Below are 24,522 nucleotides of genomic sequence, written 5' to 3'. Positions count from 1 at the left end.
CCCAGTTCACCACTGCCGGAAACCAACAGGGCAAAAATAGTGTGAGACAAAAAAGTAAGAGATCCTCAGCAGCAGCAACAGAAACAGTCATAAACACTACATAAACTAGTTTCTGGAAATCTGCATGGAAAAGCTGAGTTTTAAAGGATGACGATGAATCCAGGCAAATGCATTTCTAGGTGGTGAGATGGGGTATCATACTTGTGTAGGCATGGAAAGCTCACTCTGACACAAGAGAACTACACTGTCCGCTGTGACTTGTCTTGGTGTGCATATTTGGAGTATTGGAGGTTAAAGACTAGGAACGGCCTCCTAAGCCATACTATTGATTTTGAAATGTGTCCTATGGGTGATTCAGAGGTTGGGGTGCAGAAGAATGATACGGTCATATTCATGTTTTAGAAAGAAAACTGGCAACAAAATAGGGAGCTGAAGCCAAGAAAACAGTTGAGAATAGTTTATTTCTGCCACCTAAAAACGGAGCTTGCCTTCCCGTGCTCTTTGCTTCTGGAAGAGGGTTAAGGCAAAGGAAGACATAAAAAGGAAGAAGGAAAGAAAGAAAGCGAAAAGAGGAAGACAGAAAAAAACTCTCTGGAGCAATTGATATGAATCAGTAGTAGGAGGGAGGAAGCAAAGCTTTCATTCCTCTCTTATCTCAAGATCTTTCAGGGCTCCCCCAGCCTGGAAACCAAACTACCTACTGGATACTGTGTCCTGGTTTTTGACACCTTTCTCTTTTTTGCCTCTCATATCTAATCTTGTCATTAGATTTTAATTTGAAAAAAAAAAAAACACACACACTTTTCCCATCCCCCTTTCTACCATTGCCAGCACTGGCTTCCAGTGGAACAGCATTTAATCACGATCCTAGAGGGCTCAGTTTCCCCCTCCCCGTGGACTGCAGCCAATAGCTGGTCCCCTAAATGCTCTCCTTTTATCATTACAAGCCCTGCCACAGCTTCATTTGGAAGGACGGTCAAATTCTCAAAATAAGTTCTAAGATTCAGTCCTACCTATTGTGCTCATTTACTGCCTTTGGTCATAGTTTGTCTCCCATAAATCCCTTTGGAATACTCCTTATTCTACACATATCAAATGCTATTTCTTGTGACTTTTTTTTTTTTTTTTTTTTTTTTGGTGGGTAAGGAAAGGCCACACTTCCTTTTGTTCAAGGGCTTGAAACTTTGCTGAGAACGTCCTCCTCATTTCTCTACTGATATTATTGACTTGAATGTTGGACAGTTTCTCAGAAATAGTTCAATAGTATGATCGTTCCCAATGGGAACATACTTAGTTCAGTGCGGCCAATATATATTGTGCACCTAATACATATAAGGATTTGTGCTGAACATTCTCAGGATGTCAATATGAAATGATAAATGTGTCAAATGTCTGTTCTTGGGAAGAACACCTTAATAAGTTTATTCATTAGAGGACTATTTCCACTTATTTGATTAGTAATTTGTGACTTTTCAAATATGATATTCTTCCTTCATGGAATTGGTGAGTTCCATAAGTAGATGAAGTTATGATGGAAGCTACATAAGCACACATTTCACAGCAAGAATCCATTCTCGGTAGATACAGAAATGTAAGCAAGCCTTCATTATTGAACTTAATCTTAGTGTATAAATTGTTAATTATGCCATATGTCTTATTCTGATCAGGCTGCTAGAATACAGACTGGGTGGCTTGTAAACAACAGAAATGTATTTCTCAGTTCTGGAGGCTGGATGTGCAAGATCACAGTGCCAGCATGGTTGGGTGAGGGCCATCTCTTGGGTCACAGGCAGCCAACATCTCACTGGGCCCTCACATGGAGGAAGGGGAAAGGAAGGTCTCTCGAGCCTCTCAGGAGGGTTCATGTGGGTTCCGTTCTCATGACCTAATCACTTTCCTGGGCATTAGTATTTCAACATATGAACTTGGGGCGAACACAAACATTCAGACCATAGCACCATGAATATTAGAAGTGCCTTCCTCAGTGGCTAGAAGTCTCAGAAACTATGATGCATCCATTTCCCACACCATCTTATATAATAAAACCCCAATATGCCAATCAACCGTAAGGCGGAACAGCAGTTGCTATGACGCGCACTGACCACCAGGGGGCAGATGCTTAACGCAGGAGCTGTTCCCTGGTGGTCAGTACGCTTGGGGTGGTGGTGTGGGGGGAGAGCGCTGCTCAGCCAGAAGCTGGGCTGCAGGCGGGCGGTAAGGAATGAGGGAGCCCCGGCCTGTGAGAGGGTTGTCTGACAGCCGGCTTAGGCCTGATCACCCTAAGCCAGCAGGCAGACATTCCCCAAGGGGTCCTGGATTGCGAGAGGCAGCAGGCCAGGCTGAGGAACTCCCCTCTCCCTTCCCCCCAGTGCACAAATGTCATGCACAGGTCTCTAGTCCTTATATAAGTACCTGCTATTAATTTTAAAGGAAAGCATATGTAATTTTTTCAACTATGTCACCTGAGAGGAAAACTTAACAAACAGGTTAATAACAGTAATAATTAGAAATGGGATGCATAAAGGGCGAAGTCTGTTAGGAAGTAGACAGGCCTAATAAAAATTAAAGACCAAATGTATATATGGTTGTGTCACCCCAATAGTGACACTAAGAACCATCTGATAATCTTAGCAAACATTATGAGGAAATCAGTTGTAAGGAATCAATAATCCCATTAGATAGGAAACATAGTTTTCCAAATTATGGGAATTTTATCCCAGATGTGCATTTAAATATTACAGGGGGAAATATGAGGATTAAGCCTCACTAGAAAGCAGAAGCACCCTATGTTATAATCCTTGGCCAACACTTTCTAATTGTTCTTTTTCATATCTTTAAATACAGAATCCCCTTCACCTACAGCTGAGTTTAGAAAATTCATTAAGTTCTGATGCTGATGTCACTGTCTCAATCCTGACCATGAACAACTGGTACAATTTTAGCTTGTTGCTGTGCCAGGAAGACTGGAACATCACCGACTTCCTCCTCCTCACCCAGGACAACGCCAGGTTCCACCTCGGCTCTGTCATCAACATCACCACCAACCTCTCCTCCACCGAGGACCTCCTCAGCTTCCTGCAGGTCCAGCTGGAGAGCATTAAGAACAGCACGCCCACAGTGGTGATGTTCGGCTGCCACATGGACAGTATCCGGCGGATTTTCGAGATTACCACCCAGTTTTGGGTAATGCCCTCTGAGCTTCGTTGGGTGCTGGGGGACTCACAGAATGTCGAGGAACTGAGGACAGAAGGTCTTCCCTTAGGGCTCATCGCTCATGGGAAAACAACACAGTCGGTCTTTGAGTACTATGTGCAAGATGCCATGGAATTGGTCGCAAGAGCTGTAGCCTCAGCCACCATGATCCAGCCAGAACTTGCTCTCATTCCCAGCACAATGAACTGCATGGATGTGGAAACTGCAAACCTCACATCAGGACAATATCTGTCAAGGTAGGAAGCAAGGCCTGGGTTACATCCCCATGCACCAGGCTGGGACAGGAAGTAAAATTTCCCTGTCTGTCTCCTTTGTAAAAATCTTGATTCTGAGAAACTTCAAGCTCTAATAATATTTCTGGTTACATGAGGCTAGTATTTCATGATCTGTCATCTGGAATTTGATCTGTAGACTTTTTTAGCATATGGTGTGTAGTGGGGAACACTCAGTCCTACTTTTGAACCCTGACTTGGTACCTCTCTGGCTGTATGTCCTTGGCAAGTTATTTAACAACTCTCAGCCTCAGTTTGCTAATTGATAAACTGGGGTAATATTGAATAGCTTAATATAATAATAAAGATACCTTGAAATTATGTATGAAAAGTACCTAACATGATGCTCAGCTCATAGAAATGCACAAAAATGTTTCTGTCCCTGCCCACACTTTCCCCTATCGACAGACCTGGACAAAAATTTAGTCAAGCAGGAAACAGACTTTTCTCTCCTCCCAGGTGCTTGAGACAGTATGCGTAGGGGTTACAGGCATAGAACCTGGAACCAGACTCTGAACTTGAATTTGGCTCTGCCACTTGTGTGACTTGGTCAAGTTACCTTACTTCTCTGCGCCCTGGTTTCCTTACTCACTAATGTAATCAGTAGATACTACTATCCATGGAGACATTGTGATGGATACATACGTAGGTAGGTACATACATACATACATACATACACACATAGAAAAAGAACAAACTAAGAGTTCCTATAAGAGTATTACACACACACACACACACACACACACATATATATGTATATATATATGTATGTATGTGTATATATATATATGTGTGTGTGTGTGTGTGTATATATATATATATATATATATATATATATATATGTATATATAAATTTAGGTATATTTCCTCTCCGGTTTCTCAGTCTGGCTCAGAAGCTAAAATGAAAAAGCCCATTTAAATGAAACAATAACCCATTTTATAGAAATGGTTCTCATGATCCCCCAAAAGGACAGTATCTTTAAAGGTTACTTTATAAGGGCCTAGATTTTTTTTTTTCTGAAGAGGATCACCTATGATCAAAGAAGCCACATCGTAGTACTACTGATCTTTCAGAGGAAAAGGCTTAGCTCTAGGTTTGAGCCCATTTTTAGGCAGTCCTCCTAGTACAGAGACTCTGACCATATTGAGAAACACAAGACAACCTCATAGTGTCTTACCTTTTAGAAAGACATGATGGTTTGATGAAAGGTCAGGAGGGCCTACGCATTTTACATTTAATTTTACACATGAGGATTGAGCACCTAATATGTGCAAGGCAACATGCTAAATGCCATGTGTATGGCAGAGTTTAAGTATAACCTATATACTTCCTAAAGAAGATTGTTAATAAAATGAAAAAATTATTTATTAGGAACCTTTTAATGATAAAAGTAGGTATTCTACCATAATCTGATCTTTTCATTTTTCTCATATTGTATTTGAAATTCCACAAGATAAATTTTATGAGTATTTTTATTTTATAGATTCTGTCCAGATTTAATCTACTATTTTTGAACTAGTACATAAGCGAGGCTCAGAATTTTATCTAGCATAAGAAACATTCACCCTCATAACAAAAATATAAGCAAAGTTTTTATTTATAATTCAGAATAGTCATTATTTTGAAAGGACAATTGTAAATAGCAGGCAGGAAAAACCACTTGTGAAAACTACATTAAGTTATTTAGCATCTTTCTGTCTCATATACAATGGAGAGCCCAAGAAAAATGACTCTGTTTGGATCCTAAAAATGTTTAAAAACTACAGGGAGAAATATTTATTGACATGGGTTATAACATATACCTCGAGGGGTTATTTTATCAAGATCATACTGATCTTTCTGGCTTCTCCAGATTAAATTTATATGAAAGTTATGTCTCCTTCCATAAGGAGCCCATGGCACTTCGTACATGAAATTATGTACAAATCATCACTGTTTGCCTGTGTCTGACTTCTGAGCCAAAATATGAATTTTATTAAGTAGAAATATTACCCAGCTTAGTTTAATACCTAGCATATAGCAGTCACTTAATATGCATTTATTGAAATCGATACAGAAAGAAGGAACCCTGGCCGGTTTTCTCAGTGGTTAGAGCATTGGCCCTCAGGCCAAAGGTCCATGGGTTTGATTCCCGGTCAAGGGCACCTACCTGAGTTGCAGGTTCAATCCCCGGCTCCAACCAGGGTGTGTGCAGGAGGCAACCAATCAATGTATCTCTCTCTCACATTGATGTTTCTCTCTCTTTCTCTCCCCCTCCCTCTCTCTCTTTCAGTTTCTCTAAAAATTAATGGGGGGGAAATATCCTTGAGTGAGGATTAACAATAAATAAACAAATAAATAAGAAGGAAAAGACATTTTCTATTATGTTTACACCCGAAGTCAATTGTAGCTGTAGAAGAAAAACAAGTGGTCGATAGATATACAAGATTTTGTCTAAATTACAAATAGTTGTTTTTTAACTTACCTAGATACCATCTAGTTTTCTTCTGTTACTTTTCTTTTAATGAAATGTTAGGTTAGTGAATCATCTTTGTTCATGTGGCTATTTCCACAAACTATAAAAGCTCTAAAAGAAGATTGTAAGGTTTGGAGCCTGACTGCAATTCAGATGTTTAAGGACCAGTGACAATATCCTCACCTCCATGGGTGTGTTTGAGAACGAACTCAGAGAACTTCAGGAAATATGCCCGGGACTTCCTAAACGCCTTGGGAATGCCATCAAAGAGAAAGATTCAAGGTGTTCAGGAAAAGGTCACGGGAAGTGGGCACAACCCTGGATAAAGTCTGCCTTAAGCTATAAAACATCTGTGGGTTTTTCATCATTCTTTCTTATGTTGCCAAATACAGTCTTTTCTAAAGTCACCTCTGCGTGCAGTAATTTTCTTAATTGTTCCCGAATTTTGTGACGTTGACCCCACTTCCTGGCTGCGTAATGAAAGCCACGAGGATAATGAGCCATGAAGAGCAAGTGTCCGTGTTACGTAAGCTTTCATTTCTCACACAGTCATTTTCAGTTTGGGCCGACAGAATTGTTAACAGTTTTAAATGTTAATGAAATCACCAAAAGCAGGGCTTTTCCAGCATAGCCTTTTTGGACTAGGAAAATGACTTCTCATGGCAGACTACATAGATATAATTACAGGTCTAAAGGATTTTACTCTTCCTGGGTCTCCACAGGCCAGAGCAAATGTCCATCACAACTAACTGTAGATAAAACCACTTGGGGGTGGGGGGGAGCCTTGTTCTTAGCATGATCTTTAACAATTTATTTGCAAGTTGTTTTATTAAATGTTAACAATTTAACGCCATGAAATCTGATACATTACTTGGTAATGGCTTCATAAATATGTAAGCATGAATGTTTGGGGCAGCCAGTGAGTATTTGTTGAACTAGGGTGAGATAGACAAAATGAAGAATTGCCTGCAGCCATTTTGGAGCTGACAGCCTAGTGCAGTGGTCAGCAAACCGCGGCTCGCGAGCCACATGCGGCTCTTTGGCCCCTTGAGTGTGGCTCTTCCACAAAACACCGACTTCTGCGCATGGGCCACGAACTTTCATTCCACACCCACACGTGGTATTTTGTGGAAGAGCCACACTCAAGGGCCCAAAGAGCCACATGTGGCTTGCAAGCCGCGGTTTGCTGATCACGGGTGCATGAGGTTGAAAACGAAATGGTTATAAAACAAAGGATACATGATTCTTAAAAATAGAGGTATGTTCAGATACACAGAGGAGAAAGTAATTAACTCTTTTCTGAGGCTTGGTGATGAGGGAGAAACACTGTTTGGAGCAAATTCACAGACGATGCAAATTCACTGAGACCCGAAAGAGAAATTGAATACAGTTGGAGCATACATTGCATATGAAGAGGATTTGATGTGATTTTGGAAAAGTAGTTAATTTGATAGCATGCCACACAGGGCTTTTACGCCAAGCTAAGAAATTTTATATGCATCCTGGATATCACTTGAAAAGCAGAACATTAGCCATAACATATTATAAAATCATAATCCTGTAACAAATTAATCAAACGCGGTAATATAGCATGAAAACCTTGCAAGTCATTTTTAAAAACTATTAGGATATAAGTTTCTGTATAACTGAAAATTGGTTATAACCTTGCCCATATTTATTGCTTTGTTGCATTCTAAACACAAGACTCTGGTGAAAACAAATAGGATTTGGGGGACTTACCTGCTGATCCTAGGGTTAGGATTTGTCCGTGTTTACCTGAAAACCTGGGTCCTAGTGAATCTATTATTCCTGGGTTACGCACAGCCTGGTCAAAGGCAATTAAACTTTAAGAATTCTAAGAGTCTCCACACTGATACACACCTTGTTCCCCTTGGCCTAAGAAATTGCTGATCCTTTGGCTAATTAATCATAGTCCTGATAGTTACTCAATTTTCTATGTAGAATATGGAATCTTGCCTTTTTTAAAAAACATTTTTATTATTGATTTCAGAGAGAGGAAGGGAAAGGGGGAGAGAGATAGAAACATCAGTGATGAGAGAGAATCATTGATTGGCTGCCTCCTGCACTCCCCTTACCCGGCCATGTGCCCTGACTGGGAATTGAACCGTGACCTCCTAGTTCAGTGATGGTGAACCTTTTGAGCTTGGTATGTCAGCATTTTGAAAAACCCTAACTTAACTCTGGTGCTGTGTCACATACAGAAATTTTTTGATATTTGCAACCATAGTAAAACATAGACTTATATTTTTGATATTTATTTTATATATTTAAATGCCATTTAACAAAGAAAAATCAACCAAAAAAATGAGTTCGCGTATCACCTCTGACATGCGTGTCATAGGTTCGCCGTCACTGTCCTAGTTCATGGGTTGATGCTCAACCAGTGAGCCACACCGGCCGGGCTTGCCTTTCTTCTTTGGACAGGTTCTGCAGTTCAGTTCTGTTCTAAGTATGTAATGATTAACTTATTCATTCACAGATGTTTGTTGAAGCTTACATATAGGAGGTTAGGCCCTTGGCTAATGCAGGAGACACAAAGAATAGAAGACAGACTCTGCTGTCAGGAAGCTTACAACCCTCTTGTTTATTTTCCAACCAGGAGAGGATATGCTCCTCCTCTTACCTATAATTGTTATCCTTTTTTCTTTTCCACCTAGCTCCTTGCTGATTATTCTTCATTGGAACAACACCCCCTCTATAGTGATTATCCTTCAGTATTAGCTGGCGTTGTTGGGCCCCCTCCTCAGTTATCCCTGAAAAACAGTCCGACATGCTAAAGATTCTTTCTTCTCAAGCTGTGTTCATTTTTATGTTTATACTAGAGGCCCAGTGGACAAAATTCATGCACCCGGGGGTAGGGGAGGAGTCCCTCAGCCCGGCCTGCACCCTCTCAGAATCCAGGAGCCCTCAGAGGATGTCCCACTGCCATGGAAGCAGGAGAGGCTCCTGCCACTGCCACTGCGCTCGCCAGCCCTGAGCCCGACTTCTGGCTAAGTGGCACTCCCCCTGTGGGAGCGCACTGACCACCAGGGGGCAGCTCCTGCATTGAGCATCTGCCCCCTGGTGGTCAGTGCGTGTCATAGCGACCAGTCATTCGCTGTTTGGTGGATTTGCATATTAACCTTTTATTATATGGGATGGGCAAGCAGTACCAAGATGCACTGGCTTTTCATTAATAATCGATGTTGCTTTGTTTATTGATTCTGCACATACTATTCAGAACCTATTATGTGCCAGGTATTGTGAGGCACTAAGAAGCTTCAGAAAGGAAAAAGACTAAAACAAATATCCATTCCAAAACCACAAGGGTATAAATTGATGATGGTTCCCATTTTATTCCTGGATATTAGAAGAGTTCCAGGAGAACCTGAGGCTGCTTGATGTGATTCTAATTGGGAGTATTTCCATCTACCTTTACAATCATTTGCTGGCATTGTGACCCCGCCAGAATTGTCTAATCTCTGTGAAGCTTTAATTTCCTGAACTATAAGGCTCTCTACTTTGAAAAGTTAAGTGGTATGCCTAAGATCATTCAGCGAGAGTATGTTATCAGGGGAGATTTAAATCAGTTCATCTAAATCCAAGTTCCAGGCTCGCTCAGAATTAATATAAACTTTCCTTAATTGGTATCTCATTGCTTTATAGTATTTCAGCCAAAAGCTATATAAATCAGGAGGCATGATTACCCATGTATAAGCATTCTTGTCCTAAGGACCTCTATCGAGCCAAACTAGTTAGCCTATATGATCGACAGGTACTGAAAAGAAATGCATTTGCATTGAACGTGGAAGCCAGGGGTTGAGTACTGGTAACATTGGTTCCTTGGATCCCATTGCTGTGGGGTGACCTACTTTGTCCAGCTATTACTTCCACATTAGCTTCTCTGCCAGGGCTACCGAGGAGTCAGTACCTCTAGAAAACACATGTGTTGGTGTTATGAATCTTAGGGACCAACCCTTAAGATCTGTTTCCAGAATTTTTAATAGGAATTCCTATCACTGGGCTAATTTGGCTTAAATCCTTTGAATTTGCCCTTCCTTCTCCGTCACTTAAGTCATATCAAGAGCTGGGTCTGAAATTTTCTCTAATTCATCGGGGCCTCAAATGAGGAGCAATAAGAAATTGTGTATTTCCTCAGGATCCTATTTTGATGAATACAGCTTAAATTTGCTTAATCTAGCACCCAGCAGGTTTTAAACTGTGGAATGTTTCCAACTTAGGAGAGCTTCCAAGCTTTTATTTGCCTGAAAGGTAATTATGTTCTTTGTTGACTTTTTTACTTTGTGTGCATCTACTATAAAATTTGGGGAGGAAAAAAAGAAACAAAATTGGAAATATGTCAAAAAGAGGTATGAAGATGTAGTGGGCAGTACTGCCTCTCTACCCTGAGTTCCAGATCTGTCTCTTGGGCTCACTTCAGTCTGCAGACCCTATAACGTTCCCATGGATGCTTGACTGGTAAATACTGCATAATGTCCCGTTGCCAGGGCTATGCTAAGGGAAGGGATGGCAGCACCTGGGCTAGTGCTGGGGCCAAAGCTAGAGAGCTAGGATAAATGAAGTTGGAGTTTTCTACAAAGCATCCAGGAGCAGTCCAAGGGGTGGGCATTGGCCACAGTTATGTGGAAGAGTGGAGGTTCATACCAAAAAACAAAGGGAAAGGAAAAACAATCTAAAGGCACAGAGCAGATCTAACTACCATGTGGGAGAAAAACAGAAAAAAAAGCGCCAGCTTGCCATTGTGCCATGTGTCTGAAATAAAAAAGAAGAGAATGCTGGGCCCATGTGTCTGATCAGACATAGTGACCCCCCTCACATAGTAACACAGCTGAAATTTTAGATTAAACTATGACCCAATCACATCGTTAGTATTTTCTCCTCTTGGGGAAAAAAAGCAAGAAAAACCAGTCTCCTACCCCTTCCTTTCATTTGTAAGTAACTGATTTTTGCAGATATTGGCAAAACAGATCCAAATGTTTCATATATATGTACATTTAATATGTTATTAAATTACTGTTGTCCATTAACTGTTAAAAATCTACTTTAAAAGATGAACTTTGTAAGTTGCTTTAATAGATAATGCAATCAATGATTACAATATATGGGGCCCTTTGCTCTGGAGATTGAAATTTAACAATTTCTATTTCCAATTAAATTCCTTATCATCAGAGAGATTTCCCAATGAGCTACTTTCTATTATTGATACTATCCATTCATTATTCAGAGGGAAGTGAATTGGAATTGTAATGCTTGGAACAATCTATGAATTGCAAGTACAAACACTTCCTAGTAGGCAGAGCCCTGTTCTTCTGGCAAAGTGATGAAGAGGTCTCTTTAAGAGATGTGTCTCTGACTTGTGCTGAAGACATGTATTCAACTGCATTTACCCCACAGGTATTATCAAGCAGTTACTCTGGCCAAGCCCTGTGTGTTGCCTAAGCTCTAAAGATGACTCAGATTGGCGCTTAGATGACTGTCTCTTTTGGCTTGACAGTCTGCAGTGTTAGCAAGCAGAGCAGTGGGAAAGGGAGGGTTTGTTCATTCCTAACAGCAACTCTGTGGAAGAGATTGCTCTCAAAACGTGGAGAATGTCAAAATCCATGCCTTTGAGGATCTAACAGTCTAAAAATTTGAAGATGGATTTAATTGGCTGCCAAATACTTACATGCTAGGGGATTAAGCGGGATTCAAGAAGACAGTTGAGTCATTTTACACTCAGCTCAAGAAATCATCTACATTTAATGTTTGATTTGGGGAGCTGTCCCATGTACAGAGAACAAAATCAAAGCAATGCCCTTTGACAGAATTGGACCATCGGTGAGCTCTGCAGCTAAGAAGACAATTCATGTGATCATAAAAGGGAGGCACATACCTACCACAGGGGTCTGCTTCAGTGAAAGATGCCACAGAGTAAAAACTGAACTAGTAACAACTTGTCATACAAATAGACAGTGGTTCTCCAGGGCCATAAAAAAGGAAAGATGGCAAAAGAGACAATGAAAAACATGAAGGGAAGTAAATGCATGGACCTCAGAGGGTAGTGGGAGGGGGCCTAGAGTGGCAACAACAAAAAATACTTAATTATAGATAGTCAATAGCTGATTTAAGACAAGATCTCTTCCTAACAGGACAGACTATTGGTACAAAGTCCGCCAAAGGGAAGAGAAGGAGGAAAAGAAAGAGAAGATAAAATTCAGAAAAATAAAAATAAAATCTAAGGAAGAACATTAAAGGAATAATGAGGTAACCATCGATTAACCCGCATGCCAGAAACTGAGAGATTACTGGAGGAAGGGGAGGTAATCTACAGCCTAAGGAAGAGACACACATGAGAATAATTCCTGGAATGAGAGGGATTAGAGAAAAGTCTTGAAGAATTAAGAAAAATCACAGATTAAAGACAAATATATATATATATACATACATATATATATATATATATATATATATATACATATATATATATATATATATCTGATAATTCAGACAACTGAAGGTCTATGGAGGTTGTGAATAGGGTGTACATTTTCTGAAAGACATGAGATTATCCAAAGAGAATAGTTTGAGGCTCCTCAGTGATAAAGAAGAGAAAGCAACAGTATCAGTGTGAGTTTCTGGTAAATGCAGTAGAGTAGAACTGTGGAAGAGGTGAGGTTTGGATTGGAAGATTAGTTACATGATTCAGATATGAATCATATGAAGAAAAGATGGGATTTCTGAACATCTACTGAGCTCTTCCCAACTCTCCGTCCATGGGAAACTGTGGGAATAGTCCTTCGTTTTATACTGAAAGGACTTTATTGAGCTTTTCTACTACAGTCAGTAGATCTGGAACTAAATTAAATGTGACCAAGAAATACATATTTAGATTCCGTGCCTAGGAGCAAGTAAGCCTGACAAGAATTATGTGGTAGCTGGTGAGGGGAGGTGGGGGAGTTGAGGAGAATGTCACTAACAACATAGCCAAAGATTTCTAATCAGGCAAAGGGGAAAAAAACAAAAACAAAACACAATTAAGTTCTCACAGGCTAAAAAATTGTATAGAGCTTTATGGAAGATGAACAAATCTCTCATTCCTCAGGGGGAAAATATTAAAAATGATGAGATGATCATGGGAAAAGAAAATCAGCTCATTTTTCAAGATATAAAAGAATGAGAGTACAGATTTTTTAATAATACCAAGAAAGTTCTCAAAGGGAAAAATAAATTTTAAGGCTTTACAGAGCAAAATAGATATTCCCATGTACGCATATGATTAATAGAAAGCAACAATACAGGAAAAGAGCAAAGATAGGAGGGCAACTTAATAAGAAATAAAAAACAAATGAGAAAGCAGATATACAAAAAGACAAGTTGGTGAGTGAAAAAAATTAAAGTAGAAATAAATATATGACCTAAAAACAACTGGGCATGGAAGAAGACACATGAAGATGATGGTACATTTAAAGACAAAAAGGCAGATTCAAATGTCTCCAAAATAAACACTGGAAACAATGCAATTATGATAGAACTAGTTCAAAAGCAATAAAAGACACAAATTTGTAATAAATATAAAAACATAATATTAGTAAAACTTTATATACTGAATAAAATAGAAGAAAAATCAAGAAACAACAGGCCTTAAAACCTTTAGGAACATGACGTGTGTACATTTAACTTTAATAGATTTTAGCAAATTTAGAGTTGGGAAGAGATCCATAGATATTCCCATATCAGTAAAATGTAATGTGAGTAAATTTAGTAACTAGTACATTTTCGCAAGTTTTGAAAAGTAAAAATGGGGCATGAATAATGTAGTTAATCAGATAAGTGAAGGTAACTGCTACAGTTAATGTTCTATTGTTAAAGAATCTATGAACACAAACGTGTCCTCAACTGAAAAAACTAGAAGTGGGAGAAGACCTAGAAAGAAGGGATTAAGACAAAAGCCAATTAATTGAGGAAAAATCCTTAAGTTAGTACAAATGATATATGTGCGTCTATAGCAGCCGTGGGCAAACTACGGCCCACAGGCCGGATCCAGCCCGTTTGAAATGAATAAAACTAAAAAAAAAAAAAAAAAAAAGACCGTACCCTTTTATGTAATGATGTTTACTTTGAATTTATATTAGTTCACACAAACACTCCATCCACGCTTTTATTCCGGCCCTCCAGTCCAGTTTAAGAACCCATTGTGGCCCTCGAGTCAAAAAGTTTGCCCACCCCTGGTCTATAGCAACTAATTCCTAGAAAAACATCATTTGCCAAAACTGACTCAGAGAAATAAATGGAAAGCCTAAGTTGAGTGTTTGAAACAGCCTCCTAACTGGTCTTTCTGCTTCTGCTCTTGTCTTTCTTTAGTTTACGCTCAACACAGCACTGTGATGATCCTGTTAAAATGTTAAGTCATGTCGCCTCTCTGCTCAAAACCCACCAGTGACTTTCCATTGCATGTACAAAATCCTATTTTTCCAACTCCCTTCCTTATAGGTTTTCTCTGACATCATCTTCAACTTTCCTGCCTTTCACTTCCCTAGCTGCTCCTCAAACATACCAGGCACAATCCATCTTCAAGGACACTGAACGTGTTGCTCCCTACACAGAAAATGCCCTTTTTACTCAGATATCCTCCTGGTTGAGAAAGTGATTAAAAACGGGGGGAAAAAAGATCCTTTATTCAGTTCTTTACTAAAATATCACTTTCTCAGAAAGGTCTTTTTTGACCTGTCTGATCTAAAATTTCACCCCACTACCACCAACCCTGACACATCTTATTGCTTAACTCTGCTTTATTTTTCCTCCTTTGTACTTAGCAGTTTCTAATGTCTCATACACATTACCTATTTATAATATTTATTCTGTCTCCTTCAATGGAATACAAGTTGCATCGATTTTGTCTGTCTTGTTCACTGCTATACCCCCCAGCACTTAGAACAGTGCCTGGCATATAGTGAGTATTATTAAATGAATAAATGATTGAATGGATGATGTGTTGTTTTGTTAACTTTATTCATTTGTTTTACTGAATAAAAAATTCTTTAATTAGTACATCAAGTTTTGTGTGCAAATATGGCTTTAAAAATACATCTTAAATACATTCTCCACTGGTCTTATTTATACTGTGAACTGCCTCAAAAATATTTTTACATAATTTGCAAAGTGCAAATTTTACCTCAGCTCCTATATAAATCAACATGTATTCTTAGTGCCATAATTAAGAATTTTTATTAAAGTAATGTTACCCCATTACAAATTAACTAATAAGCTACATTCTTTGGAGTGAGTGGTGCAAGGCACACACAGTTCTAAACCAGGTTCTCACTTATCCAGTGAGACTCAAGCCCTTGTCATCCCGTGACAAAGCTATTGAAATACTCTCTAAGTGGTTACCCAGTCACTATTTCTTCCTTGCTAAACATGCGTGTTATTCTCAGATCAGTGTTACTAAGGCAGATCTCCGATTGTATGAAGCTCAAAAGTCTTCAGAACTCCCATCAGCTCGGTGTGCTTACCACACCCACCTCCGCCTCCTTGCCTTTCCTTACAGCCTTCCTGAATCTGATTTATTTAGAATTCATATCTAGGCTGGAGCAGCACTGTGATCAGCACATACTGTGGTGTTGTTATTGGTTCTTGTGACTCAGGCTCTAAATTTCTGTTTTAAAAAATTAAGATTACTTTTCCCCTTTTTTATACCGACATTGCTCTAAGGGTTTACACAGAGCTGATACTCAACTAAACACTCCAGATCTTATTTATATGATCTTCCATTGGGCCGAGTTTCACACATTCTTAGTATGGTTTGTGAACGAACTGCAACTGTCTGCAGTTGGCCCTTTTTATTTTTATTTTTTTGTTAATCCTCACCCAAGGATTTTTTTTTTTTTAAGGAGAGAGTGGAATGAAAATGGAGACTGAAGGGGGAGAGAGAGAGAGAAACATTGATGTGAGAGAGAGAAACATTGATGTGAGAGATGCACATCAATTAGTTGCCTCTCGTAGGGTTGGAGCATGCACCCAAGGTATGTAACCTTGACTGGAATTGAACCCTGGACCCTTCAGTCTGAGAGCCGACACTCTGTCCACTGAGCCAGACTGGCTAGGGCTTTGGCCCTTTTTAAACCACTACTTTTCTTTTTGAAATTATGTGTCTCTTGATTGTGCCATCTTCTCTCCACTTCTACTGCTATTATCATAGCCCTCATTGCCTTAATCCCCTGTGGAAAAAAGCAGAGAGGGAGGAAAAGAGGAAGCAAGAGGGGAAAGGAACATTATTCCTCACGCCTGAAACTATCTCAGCCCCCTCCTCCTTCCAAACCATTTCCTATGTAGCTGGGGGGCTGGGGGGGGGAGGGGGATCTTTCTAAAATCAAATCTGGTGATCCCGTCCTTCGCCAGATAAAATTTCCTCAATGGCTGTCCATTACCTTCATCGAGGCCTCAGACCTTTTGTAATTCATTTCCCAGCCGCATCTCCAGCCTTATTCCTCGCTGCTTATCATACCACAGCTCGCCTCTCTGTCTCTGGCTTTGCACACATTGTCTCCCTGGGGTGACAGCCTCAGTCCCCAGCTTTTCTTCCTGTCTAACTGTAGTTCCTTCTTCAAGACTCAGGTCTGGCACTTCTTGCTCTAAGAAGCCTTCCTTGTCACTCCTAGAGTACACTGTGCAAGGGCCCTGCTATCTGTTCCAGCAGCACCCAGGTTTACCTCTATTATGACGCACATACACTGGTTTAGAATTGCCTGTTCGCTTTGCTTTCTCCTCATGCCAAGACTGTTTGTGAACGAGTGTGTCTTTCGTCTCTGTAACTCTAGTGTTAAGGACAGTTGCCTGGTGTTTGTATCAGTTTTTCTTGCCAATAAGATTATTCCTGATTTTTCTTTTTCTTGTTCATCCAAGAAGAGACATGAGCAAGGTCAAAATGAACATGGTAGAATTTGATTTAAACAAAACTAGGGTATCGGTCTTAATCTTTTAATTAACGTAGTGAGCATTGAAACTTTACCTCACATTGTCATTAAATACAAAGAGTGTGATGTGCGACTATTAAAGCTATCAGTGAGATCATTTTAATTTACCCTCACCATAAAACAGAAAATAAAATAGACAGAAATAATGTCATAAATGGGGATTCTCTGAGACCCAGTTTCTCGGTGCCAATTGCATATGAAACTTGAACTGTGGTCTCGGGAAATTGAAGACATTTCTGTCCTGGTTGGGTTGCCTTTCTGTGACAAATGAATACCTCAAAGACAACTGAGCACTGCCCTTCAGCCATGGCCCTCTTCAGTGTTATTGTCACTGATCAGGAGGAATTGTTTTACTGGAATGAGGGGGTTATGTAATCTCTGAAAGATTTCTGATGACTTCTTAGTGCCTTCTTTTCTGAGATAACTTAAGTATATATTTATTCACTGGTAGTCTTTCAAGGGCCCATCCAGTTGAAAATCTATAATCATTAAGCCCCAATATTCTTCAAATAATGAAGGGCTCCTCTTTCTACAACTTTAACTTTACTTTCCCATCCACTAAAGTAACCAGATGAAATTAACCTATTAATTGCTAACCACTTTATTCCCTAGGCTATGTCAGCAAGAGTGTGTGTGTGTGTGCTGTGTGTGTGTTTCTTAACAAATCTAAAAGTAGGTTGCTCATCAGAAACACAATTGTAGTAATCCTTTCCTTATGGTACCTAGATAATTATCAATTGATTAATCTGTATATTTTAATGACTTGGAATCCTACTTCTCTAAAGAAGCAGAAAAACGTTTTAAAGTCTAAGATAACTAAGACTTCATTACTTGTTGCAAAATAGAACTCATTTTAAGTGGTTAAATCCCACTGGGGAGTGCTAACGTGAATAATTACCATTACGTGCAATCTACCAAAATGAGTAGTTTCACCATTGCATTTAGTGATAGTAGCATCTTCAAATATGATTTACATTTATATCTCTAATGAAAATTAGTACATTCTTCACACTTTCTGATTTCTCTATCTCCCTTCTGTGGCAGCATAACTTCTTACTGCTTGTATTTGCATTTGTAAATTACAGGGTAATGTTTGTGGCAGGCAATGGATGAATGTGTCTTGCTGAGAGCCTACACTTGTAATATCTGAATTCCTCAAAAAAATATTTTATGGTACAGTCCACATTTCAATTTAATTCCTTTTCATTTGAAATGTGTTTTGAGTACCCTCTATGAGTTTATCATAATGTAGAATTTTGTGTCTCCAACCTGAAAAATTATGCTAAAAGACAGGAAAGTGACCTGGGGACAGCCGTGGTTGAAAAAACTTGAATGACACAAAAAAATTGCTACCATATCTGGAATATTTGTTATATGTCAGGAGGTATGGTATGTGCTTTATGTGCTTTATTCCCAACCCTTGTCATGGAGGAAGTATTATCTTACCCATTTTGCTGGTTATGAAGGTTAGAATTTGGTAAGTTGTCCAAGGACAATGCTAGAAGGTGGTTGGGCTAATATTCACAGAGGTGTATCTGATGTCAAAGTCTGGGCTTCCATTCTGACATGAGGCCACAAGTAAGAGTACATAAGTGCCACAAACTTTCATGTTACCTCTATTGTCTTATTTTCCTAGACTCTAAAGAGACAAAGCATTTTCCTGTCCACCCACATCAAAACATATATATACTGACAGTGCCCTGGTTAGCAGAGTTAGGAATCAGGGTATCATTCAGTTCATAATTTCCCTCCCTTTGACTTCTGGCAAAAGCTCTTTCTACGCCAGAGCCATTTGTGCTTCTCTAATGACATAGAGGGAGGGTAGCCTGAAGCTTCCCGGAGAACTGCAGATCTATTTATCATCTTTTTGTTTGTCCCCTGGAGGATAGCCCACATGCAGCTTTAACTGGTCTCAGGAGGGCAGATATGTTGCTTATTTTCGCTCTATCAAGAAAAAACACTGGTAACAAGATTTGTCAGCTTTCTAGAACTATGAATAGAATTTTTAAGCAATTATAAAAGTACTAGAGGCCTGGTACACAAAATTCGTGCACTCAGAGGAGTCCCTCAGCCCAGCCTGCGCCCTCTCACAGTCCTGGAGCCTTCAGGAGATGTCCAAATGCCGAGGATGCAGGAGAGGCTCCTGCCACTGCTGTGCTCGCCAGCTGTGAGCCTGGCTTCTGCCTGAGCAGTGCGCCCCCTGTGGGAGTGCACTGACCATCAGTGGCAGCTCCTGCATTGAGCATCTGCCCCCTGGTGGTCAGTGCGCATCATCGCAGCTGGTCGTTCCACCGTTAGGTTGATTTGCATATTAGCCTTTTATTATCTAGGATATGTATATTTACCAAAACTTATTCCTTGCACCAAAAAAATATTTATTCAGCTGATTTAGTTGCAATCAAATGTAGTGACCAAAAGACATATTAAAGATGAGACATGTTAAAGATGCTGAGAAACTCCACAGCTTGGAAAATATATAATTACCAGTTTACAACAAAAAACAATTAACACCTCCCTTAACTAGGAATAAAGAAATTTGGAGTAAGACCAAGAGCCAAGCATCTAGCCAGGATGTTAGAACCTGAGGGTAGGAGCCCATTGGCTCAATGAGATAGGACTCTTCTCCTAGAAAGAGTCCAGATTACTCATTCCTGAAGAAATCATAGGCAATGCCTTTTTTTAAAGATCAGAGTTTCTTTTTACTGAGACAAAGAAGTATAAATGAGCATGGCTTTCTGTCTTTGGCTTCACCTCTCTTTCTTTTTGCCTTTGCTCCTCTTTCCCAGGTTTCTAGCCAACACCACTTTCAGAGGCCTCAGTGGTTCCATCAAAGTAAAAGGTTCCTCTATAATCAGCTCAGAAAACAGCTTTTTCATCTGGAATCTGCAGCATGACCCCATGGGAAAGCCAATGTGGACCCGCTTGGGCAGCTGGGAGGGGGGAAAGGTTGTCATGGACTATGGAATTTGGCCAGAGCAGGCCCAGAGGCATAAAACTCACTTCCAAAACCCAAGTAAGCTACACCTGAGAGTGGTTACCCTGGTCGAGCATCCATTTGTCTTCACACGGGAGGTAGATGATGAAGGCTTGTGCCCTGCTGGCCAACTCTGCCTCGATCCCATGACTAATGACTCTTCCATACTGGACAGCCTTTTTAGTAGCCTCCATAGCAGTAATGATACAGTATCCATCAAACTCAAGAAGTGCTGCTATGGATATTGCATTGATCTGCTGGAAAAGCTAGCAGAAGACATGAACTTTGACTTTGACCTCTATATCGTTGGAGATGGAAAATATGGAGCCTGGAAAAATGGTCACTGGACTGGACTAGTGGGTGATCTCCTGAGTGGTTCAGCCCACATGGCAGTCACTTCCTTCAGCATCAATACTGCACGAAGTCAGGTGATAGACTTCACCAGTCCTTTCTTCTCCACCAGCTTGGGCATCTTAGTGAGGACCCGAGACACAGCAGCTCCCATTGGAGCCTTCATGTGGCCACTGCACTGGACGTTGTGGCTAGGGATTTTTGTGGCTCTGCACATCACTGCCATCTTCCTCACTCTATATGAATGGAAGAGCCCCTTTGGTATGACTCCCAAGGGGCGGAATAGGAGTAAAGTCTTCTCTTTCTCTTCAGCCTTGAATGTCTGCTATGCCCTCTTGTTTGGTAGAACAGCAGCCATCAAACCCCCAAAATGCTGGACTGGAAGGTTTCTCATGAACCTTTGGGCCATTTTCTGTATGTTTTGCCTTTCTACATACACCGCAAACTTGGCTGCTGTCATGGTAGGTGAGAAGATCTATGAAGAGCTTTCCGGGATACATGACCCTAAGGTAATGCTTCCTTTTTAACTCTCTTTATCATCCATTATAACTCCATATATTGTGTCTTATGCTGTAGTTTGTTTATGTTCTTTCATCTAACACAAAATATTCTCTCAGCTCTCTGTAGACCAGTCCAAAAATCTGTTGCCTTGTTGAATCATATATTTTATTGTTATATTAAGTGAAACAAAAAGAGTGAAGAGTTTCAGGGGGCATCTGTGCTAGAGAAAGTCTTTCTGGTAAAAATATCTATTAGCACAGTTTTTCCCTGTGTTATTTGACTGACAGAATGGCTTTCTGGGAATAATCTTACCAAGCATATTCATCCAAAGCATATTTCAAAAACAGACTATTTCTCTTGGGAATGAATGGAAATAAATAGTATAATCCATATTTTAAATAGTAAAGAATCTTTTTTTCACCGTTGAAAAATAGTAAAATGTTAAGAACTAACATTTTATCATAAGCTCCCAAAGTCAAATGCTAGGGATCTCAGTGGGTTTATAAGAAGGAATGCTAACTAACTGAGATGGCAAGATTAGCTAAGAACAGGGTGTCCTTATTGAGTGCAAAAAGCTGTAGAGCTGGTCACCTTGGGTTGGGGGTAGATCACCAACAGTTACATTATAATTGCCCACGGACATTTAAGAAAATTGTATCTAATATAGGCTGCCTTTTATATTCTAGGTATTTGACATTAAAGGTAGAGGGAAGGATGAGGGTAGAGTTCAAATGAACTGGTAAAGCAGTGGTAAGTTTTACAAATCAGAACCAAAGATTGCCAAAATTAAGTCAGGATGCTATGCAGGAGAAACATAAAGCAATGCTTTTAGGGGATTAAAAGTAAAATCATGAGGATAAACCATACATAGCAGTAAAACAAGTTTCTAAGCAAAAGAAACAATCATTCCATTCCCCACTCCACCACAATAGGAAGGTGAAATTATAAGCCTAACCCAGTCCACAAGACAAAGTGAGTAAAACTGGACAAGGTCAAGTTTCTGTTATAACTAGCAAGTTCTTCATGCAGTGAGACAGGCCTAAATGTAACCACATTTAATTTCAGGTAATAAATTAATTTCTGCTAAGGTTCTCAAAAATGTATATATTTTTCCTACTGTTGTTTCTATGTTAAAGTCTCATTTACCTTTTCTTTTTTTTTTCTTTTTTTTTTTCATGTAAGGACACCCAGATTATTTGACTAAGCCAGTGATGGCGAACCTTTTGAGCTCGGCATGTCAGCATTTTGAAAACCCTAACTTAACTCTGGTGCTGTGTCACATATAGAAATTTTTTGATATTTGCAACCATAGTAAAACAAAGACTTATATTTTTGATATTTACTTTATATATTTAAATGCCGTTTAATAAAGAAAACTCAACCAAAAAAATGAGTTCGCGTGTCACCTCTGACACACATGTCATAGGTTCGCCATCACTGGACTAAGCAATACTTGACTTAAAAAGTAGGATTTGTGATTTGGATTTATACACAGTTCATTGGTGAATTGAGTCCTGGCTGCTTAAGTATCTGTAATCACAATATCAGATAACTTTCAATGAACATAATAGCTCCATTTTTCTTATTGATCATAACTGTTTAGCATGCTAGCTACACATTTAACACAATTTAAAAAACTGTTAAGAGTTAAGAATGTGAACATTTCATCACCATTTCAGCATTGAGATTCATTTGCTTCAACCAACTAATTTGAATCAGAAATAAAATGAAAAGCAAAAGGCTGTGCAGGACAGACCAATTTGTGATTCACTACATGTTGCAGTAGCCAAGGCAGGCTGGAACCTTTTTTTTTTTTTTTCTGATGGGGTGAGGAAAGAAATAACCTTTTTTCTGGCTGCTCTTACAGAGAACCCCAAGGAAGAGGGACTGGCTTGCTGCGCAAATGAAATTCAAGAGGATGGTTCTATCCTCACCTAACAAATGCCAGAATAAATTATTTTACACTAAAAGTAATACCTGTAGTTTCTCATGGCTCCTGACCATGGCCCCCCACCATGTCTCTTCTGGAAAGCAAGTTCCATGCTTCAAAGCAGGTGGGCTCTTGAAGCATAAGACCATGAAAGAATCTCTGAGTAACATATTTAAGAGATTATATGGGTATTTCTCTGACATAGAACTAGCACTATTCATTATAAGCAATGCAGAAAATAGAGCAAAGTAGACAGATGGAAACAAACACCATTGGCCCATCATCCAAAGATATTTTCTCTTAGCATTGTGAGATGATTGACAGGTGATAAACACTGCAGTATTATTTTTATCCAACAAGGTCTTCACCTGGATCTATGATCTAAGGTATAGACCTGGGCATTCTTAGAACCTTCCAGCCATTGACATCCAATGTGCTGAGATATAAGACAAGATGAGAAATATCACTTCATAAATTGTGAAGTACATTGAAAAATAAATCTTCCCTCTGCTCTTGGAGTTGAAGTGGTCCAGCTGAGAGGATACGTGAGCATCTGAAATGAGCTATCTGCTGATTTTAATAGACTTTCTAGTTCTTCTTTTCCAGCTTCTCACATAAAATGCCCCCTTTAGCCCTGTTTTCTCAAATATTAAAAAGTGTCATCTCCTTAGAGAGAATAGGAAGCTGTGTCATTTTTGTACAGGCAAATTATGGTACTGCTTTAGAAAAACAGGCCTAGTGAACGTTAAAGTAAATATTTAAAGTTAAATAGACCCGCTGAGAAGGCAAGAGCAAACTTTAACCAGAAATATTAAAGTAAAGGACATTCACATAGCTCTAGCAGGGATAAAGCATTTCCCCAAACAATAAAGACCACCTTTATTGATCTTCATAAAGCAGCATGTGGCTGCTTCATAAAACATATGAGTTCATATAATAAAAGCTGGCCTTGAAGAAGGGAGGGATGCCAGAACTCCAAGGCAAACAAGACACTGAAAACAGAGTTTGAGGTGAGAGGAAGGAAAACTGAACTACTCCAAACCATTCTTTCTTTAATTCATCCAATAACAGCAACTTCTGTTCCAGGCGCCATGCTAGGTGGCTGGGTATTAAATAGTGAGCAAAACAGATATTGTCCTTGCAACGTGGAGTGTAATGGGAAGGAAAGACATTTATCAGGGGAGCCCATAAACCAGCTAATGAATTAAACCGTGGTAACTTACATAGTAAGTGAAGGCAAATTATAATAGAATCAGAGAGCCTCACAGGAGACCTGATCTACCAGAGAATCAGAGAAGGGCCCCCAAACCAGACCCCTTCCCTTGGGAAAGTAAATCTAGCTTCGATCTGAAGGATGTAAATGAGCTCACGGGAGTTGGGGGTATTAGGAGAAGAGCATCTCAGGGTGACTGGGCAGCATATGCAGAGGCCCCTAGACTGGAGGGAGATGGGTGCAGTTGTTATCACCTCGTCATGAGCTAAGAGATTGGAAAGCCAGGGAAAGGAAACAAGTGGATTTTGATCATCAGATGATCAAAATTTCTAGAGAGAAGTTTTCTCAAAAGAAGAAAAATCCAAGCAATGCTATAGTCTGAGGATAGGTGCATTTCCCATGAGCTCCGTGTACTTCCAGATCGAAAATATAATGGGGGAAGTGTTCCACTCACTTTGGCAACAAGAATTCATACTAGATCAGAAAAGCATCCTCTGTAGGAATTGCATTACAGAAATCTTTAATGTAGAAACAAAAAAGATGATTTGGATAAAAAATTCAATGTGCTGATGGTGGCTTGTCAACATACTAAAAACCATTGAGTTGTGCACTTTAAATGGGTAGATTGTATGGTATGTG

The 24,522-nt window shown here is 39.6% G+C and overlaps 1 protein-coding gene across 2 annotated transcripts in view; it reads left to right on the top strand.

Moving 5' to 3' along the window:
- The window catches only part of GRIN3A (glutamate ionotropic receptor NMDA type subunit 3A), a gene marked incomplete at its 5' end in the record, with an annotated part of 145,770 nt that overhangs the window by 44,479 nt on the left and 76,769 nt on the right, over nucleotides 1–24,522 (top strand). For both annotated transcript variants that reach the window (XM_081103598.1, XM_081103599.1), the window contains 2 exons: nucleotides 2,845–3,449; nucleotides 19,701–20,748. In XM_081103598.1, the coding sequence (XP_080959724.1) occupies nucleotides 2,845–3,449; nucleotides 19,701–20,748 (1,653 nt within the window). The remainder of the gene's footprint in view (nucleotides 1–2,844; nucleotides 3,450–19,700; nucleotides 20,749–24,522) is intronic.

This window comes from Myotis nattereri (genome assembly GCF_964212035.1).
Source record: "Myotis nattereri genome assembly, chromosome: 12".
Classification (NCBI taxonomy): domain Eukaryota; kingdom Metazoa; phylum Chordata; class Mammalia; order Chiroptera; family Vespertilionidae; genus Myotis; species Myotis nattereri.
This window is presented reverse-complemented; position numbering and strand designations above follow the sequence as displayed.